General features: G+C 40.6%; 1 protein-coding gene across 2 annotated transcripts in view; it reads right to left on the bottom strand.

The window, feature by feature from the left end:
• Nucleotides 1-2,082: 2,082 nt before the first annotated feature.
• Nucleotides 2,083-6,000, bottom strand: part of WDR41 (WD repeat domain 41) — a 74,180-nt gene continuing 70,262 nt past the window's right edge. For both annotated transcript variants that reach the window (XM_036742270.1, XM_036742271.1), the window contains exon 13: nucleotides 2,083-2,470. In XM_036742270.1, the coding sequence (XP_036598165.1) occupies nucleotides 2,318-2,470 (153 nt within the window). In that variant the 3' untranslated portion in view covers nucleotides 2,083-2,317. The remainder of the gene's footprint in view (nucleotides 2,471-6,000) is intronic.

Below are 6,000 nucleotides of genomic sequence, written 5' to 3'. Positions count from 1 at the left end.
TCAGTTCAATTTCAATTCTGGTTAAAACGAAGTCTTTAGAATAATGCTTTGGTTTGAATTCCATGGAAGGGAGGAGGGAAAAAAAAATCCTACACATAGAATCCCAACTGGTTTCACGCTCATTTGGATTTTAGAGACTAAAGAAAATAGAATTTGATTTAAAAATGTAAGCCTAGCTGTCAAAAGGAAAAAAAAAACTACTATGCTCAAATGGCTTTTTAAGTTTCACACAGTCATCATCCCCATAACAAATTCAAGGTAGCCCTACAGAGACAAGATTAGGTGGGAGGTAGAATCCACTGGTTTCTCCCAACCATTCTGAGCCAGCAGGGTCTGTCAACAGCTTCCTTACCTGTAAAAGAAGGGAGCTGAGTGGGAGATCTCTAAGATCTCTTCCAGCTCTAAAAAGCTTTTTTACTTAAAGCCACAATTTCCCTTCTCTCCCAATCCCACTCCACTCCAATAATTCAAGTCTGAAAGAAGAAGAAACTCAAAACACAGAACCACTTGAGTGTCATCTCAAGCTAAAATCACTGTGACTGACAAAGGCAGACCAAATCTCTAGGTCTCCAAAGGTTAAACTTAGGTTAACTCAGGGCTTTCAACTTCTCCAAGGTGTCATTTAAAAACTGTCAACTATAGATTAAATTCCCTAAAGTCAAATTCACAGAATTTTAGATCCTGGTAGGGACCACAAAGGCCATCTAGCCAGTCCCTTTCAATTTACAGATGAGGAAATGGAGTCCCAAAGAGACAAATCATGTCCTCAAGGTTTCATAGGTAACAAACAGCAAGAACTGGAATCAGAATTCAGGTTCTCTGACTTCAAATCCAGTCAGTGCCCACTAGTTTGCATTCTTGTAAATGCAAACCTTGGGGGCAGCTGGGTGGTGCAGTAGATAGAGTGCTAAGCTTGGAGTCAGGAAGACTTGAGTTCAAATATGACTTCAGACACTTACTAGCTGTGTGACCCTGGGCAAGTCACTTAACCCCATTTGCCTTAATCCACTGGAGAAGGAAATGGCAAACCACTCCAGTGTCTTTGCCAAGAAAATCCCATACAGGCTCAAGACACAACTGAACAACAACAAAAATGCAAACCTAGAGAGGAATGTTAGCTGTGTCCTGGCTAGAAGATTATTTTTGCTCCAAAAGGTCATTCCACCAGGTAGACAGTTTGCAAGCAGAACACAAATTTACAATACACTATTATGTTGTTTTCTTTTCCTTTATATGAAAAAAATACTTTTAAAAAGGAACAGATGAGATGATCTTCACGGTCTCTTCCAGTCCCAAATCTATGATTCTATGGATTAATTAAGAAAAAACATTCATTTCTGAGGCTATATCAACTTCAAGTGTTTTAAGAATAGTGACAAAAACTCATGTACAGCACTAGATAGCTCACAAAGCACTTGGTTCACAACAACCCTGTAAGGCAGGTAGTTTAAGTACTGTTCTCTACTCCCATTTTACAGAGGAGAGAAGCAGAAGTGAAAAGACTTCCACTAGCCCAGGTTCCCAGGGCCAGGAAGTGTCTGAGGCTATATCAGGACCCAGGTCTCCTGCCTCCAAGGCCAGAGCTCTTCCCACTAGACCATGCTGTTTCTCAACTTCCCGGAATGGTTAAAAACATACAGAGAAAAGTGCTAGTCACTCCCTTTTCATCTCCAGTCCTTGTAATGAAAGGAAATTTCAGCAGGGATAAATTATACAGAAAAGTTCAGAAGATCTCAACTCATTCCAGTACTCTTTAAATTTAAATCCAAATGATTCTTGTGGGAGCGTTTGTTTTCCTACAATTTAAAAAGAGGTAAGGTTTACAAGACTGAGCTAAGGATCTCAGTTTCTTTAAATTCAGAAAAGCCTCTTTAGTGATTCCGAGTGTGATCACCTCAGGGGCTACATGAGGACCATGTTTAAGTTCTCAGGGGGAACATTTTCTACCACATGGGCTCTCTGTGCACATGTACATCCATCTCTCTCATTCTCTCTCTCTCTCTCTCTCTCTCTCTTTCTCTGTCTCTCTCTCTCTCTCTCTCTCTCTCTCTCTCTCTCCTCTCTCATCCTCTTTCTCTCTCTACATATATACAGACATATATGTTTACACATATATGTATACATATTCACTCTTTACAGGTTCAGAGAATACAGATTCAACAACAAAAACAGAACTTTATGCACCAGTTGGGGGAAAAACATTTTAAAATTTTGTAAAAGATAAATATATTACAATTTTCCAGATTATCTCTTAAAATTCTTCTTAGCCTATATTGATAGTCAGGGTTCATGCACATGAATGCCTTATTCAGCAAAATCAGAAACCAAGGTTCAAATCACCATCATCCTCTAATTTCTGAAATAATCTTAAACTTCGTAGTCCTGACTCTCGATCTCCGTTTTTCCACAAAATAACGAGGTGATCAGCAGAGCATGTCACTAGGCCATGGTCTTCAAAGTATAAGAACATCTGTAATGAAAGTGAAAATCATAAATTATAGTGCCTAATGCCAGGCAAAGAGAATTCCATTCAACCTAAGTTTTCTAAGCACCTACTGTGTACCGAGTGCTAGGGGAAATACAAAGTTTAGAAAATCCATGGTGCCTGTCTTTGTGGAGCTTCCAGGGAACAGAAGTTAAAAGCAGAAAGACAGTACTCTGTTTATCACAAATATTTTAAAAAGAATATATTTCCATCAATGCCCACCCACCACTCTGAATATGACAACAGAAGTCAGTTTCATTTTTCACCATGATTTTCATTTTTACATGTAGACAAATGCACATTCCTCTCTATCACCCAGAATTCTATTCATCAAACTTCTCTGTTAACTAGGACTCTGACACATCTACATTTCAGTGACACGTGATGATCATAATTATGAACTTCAGCTACTGCCAAGATTCTGAAGGTTTTTCTGATTTAAAAGATTACGTTGTGTTCTCTATGGTTTTCGTATTTGATAATATTCTAATTCTTCACGAGTCGTTTAAAAAAATGCACTGCCAAACAGAGGTCTGACTAGATTTGCTTTAATGACTAGACAAAGGTCACTTGTGATTAACCCATTGTATCTGTACAAATGGCTGCTGCTAAACTGCTTGAAAAAGTCTGTTCTCTTAAATGAATAAAAGCTACCTCTACGAGTCTGGTGACATTGTCTGATTAAGAAACACTCACTCCAGGGGATCAGCGACTGCATTCATTTGGATGCTTCCTCCAAAAATGCAGGCTGCAAACCATTCCTGCCTGTGGGACCCTCCTCCAGAGATTCCAATGAGTCCCCAATAGGAGAGGGTCAGCTCAACATGCCAAAGGCCATCCTCACTTTCTCTTAACAGCATGAGGATTCCAGTGGGGCCCTAGGTCTGTCCACCTGTCATCTTTCAACCATCTTTTCTATCACGTTTCCCTAGGAGCATCTTTTATTCCTATTCTTAGAAATTCCTCATTTGTTATACTTCAGTCTTGCTCACGCCCACCATGAAAGCCCTCCATCTCTCCACTGCCTTCCAGGTGATTTTCATTTTTAGTTCTTTGGAAACTGCCGTGTTCCATATCTCTTAACCATCCTTAAAACTAGCCCTTGCCTGTGTAATCACAAATTCCAAATTCCAGCACTTTATTGTAAATGAAATCATTTAGCTGTGGCCATTTCGAGCTCTTTGGGGGAAGAACATGAATCCTAGGTATGTAATAACACTTTTTGTTCACATAGCACTCTTCATATGCATTATCTTCTGGGGTGCTCCCATCGATCCTCTCATGTAGGTAATTGCAGATATTTTTATTCCCGTTTTTAAAATGAGGAAAGGAAGGCTTGGCAAGGTTAAGTGATTTGCCCAAGGTCATGCAGTTAACAGAGGGTTGAGCTGACTCCCATCCCAGGTCCAACACAACTTTCACTGGGCCCCTGCTGCTCTAGGCATCATGACTGTGCCAGGCAATCAGCCAGGCAACACGCAGTCATTAGGTGCCTTCTATGTGCCAAACACTCAGATAAGTGCTAGAGATAGAAAGAAAGGCAAAAACATGGTCAAGGAGCTCAGATTTTAACAGGAGAGGCAACATGTAAATAACTATGTGCATACAAAAGACAGACAGTCAAAAGGGGAAAAGCAATCTCAAAAGGAAGGCACTGGGAGGAGTGGGGAGAAGAGCAAGTGGAGGAGACCTAACGAGGCTGCCTACAAAAGAAGGAATTGGAGCAAAAGCTGGGGCCTGGAGGTGAAGAGGGAGGCACGGGGAAAACTGAGTACAAAAGCACAGAGCTAGCAGTGTGGTACAAGGAACAGCAGGTTGGTCAGTGTGGCTGGATTGAAAAGTGACTAGAGGAGAGTCAAGTCTAAGGTGACTAGAGAAGAAGCGGCTAGGTGGTGAAGGTCTTTAAATGTCAAACAGCGGACTTTTACTGGATCCTGAAGGTTACCAGGGTATAGTTTACCAGGAACAGAAGAAGAAGGTGCTTTGATCAGACCTGGACTTTAAGAAAAGCACTTTGGCAGCTGAGTGGAGCATGGACTGGAGAGGGAAGAAACTTGAGACAAGGACACCAATTAGATGATTACTGCAACACAGTCATAGTTAACCAGCATTTATTAATTACTTGCTATGAAGCATTGTGCTAAGTCTGGGGAAGAAGTGATAATAAAAAGGTTTAAAAGTTCAAAGAAAATGTGGGAACACTCTTGACAATAATCAATATATAAATGTGAATTATAGCAGCATAAATTCCCCAAGCAGAAATATACTAGATAGGGGCAACTAGGTGGTGAAGTGAGTAGAGCACCAGCCCTGGAGTCAGGAGGACCTGAGTTCAAATCCAGCCTCAGATACTTGACACACTTACTAGCTGTGTGACCTTAGGCAAGTCACTTAACCCCAATTGCCCTGCCTTCCCCCCTCCAAACAAAAAAAAGAAAAACAAACAAAAAAAGAAATATACTAGATAAAACCAGTGGTTAAGATTATCACAATATTTGTGCATATTTATGTATACATGCATATATGTATTACATATGTGCCCATGTTTATATATATATATATATTTTCACTCTCAGGCAGCCTCTAGAGCTTTTAAAAACAGTCCTTATCCTTCTGTTTTTTGCCTTCTGCTGCCATTCCACATTGTTCGTAATGACTGCAGAGCCCCTACACCTGGACTCTTGTTCTGCATCTCTGGAGAAGAGGATCATTAGGTTCCAGCCCAGCCAGGGTAGCTTATATAAGACACATATTCTAGCTAATCCTCAGTGATCCTGGCCTTAGAGAGCCTCTCAAATATCCATGGTGGGTCTTTAAGTCCTTTTTTTACAGTATGAAAAAGCAGCCCAAATCTCAGGGTTAACTTGGAATGGCTTCAGTCCTAGGTGGTAATCCAGATCACTCCAATCTGTTCTATCCTGTACTGTCCTGCTTAGGTCAAAGACACTGGATATAAATTCCTTCTCCATCTACTGGCATCTAGAATCTTACTCATCAATTTGAGAATTCTAGCAGCAATATCGCCCTGAGACCTTCTCAAAAAGCCACCCACTTTGGAAGTCTTTCTATCTATGCAGACCTAATCAATCAAATAAACCTGCTATAGTCTGGCTGAGTAAACATTACTTAACACCTTAAACAATCAATGCAAAATACAAGGTATCATAAAGTGGAGGGCTAAATTCTCTAGCACAGAGTGCTGGAGGATTGTCAGGAAGGACAGATAAATGAGCGATACAATGGGCAAGGAAATCCTCCTGGAGGAATAACTTGGATTTTCCATGGGGCCAAAGATGGATGAAGTGGGAAGAGCCCTCCAAGAAAAGAGCACAATATAAGTAACTACCTGGTGTGTTGTGTTAAAGGGTGGAAAGGAAATTAATGCCAGGGAGAGCAGAAGACTATTACAGTAATCCATGTGTGAGCTGATTAGGGGCCGGACAAATCCAGTAGAAAAGGAGAAAGGACAAGTATATTTAGTAGGAATAAGAGGATTACTAGTGGTAAGCATAGCA

The sequence above is a fragment of the Trichosurus vulpecula genome, chromosome 1 (assembly GCF_011100635.1).
Source record: "Trichosurus vulpecula isolate mTriVul1 chromosome 1, mTriVul1.pri, whole genome shotgun sequence".
Lineage (NCBI taxonomy): Eukaryota > Metazoa > Chordata > Mammalia > Diprotodontia > Phalangeridae > Trichosurus > Trichosurus vulpecula.
The sequence above is the reverse complement of the archived record's forward strand: the minus strand, read 5'-3'. Positions and strand labels throughout refer to the sequence as shown.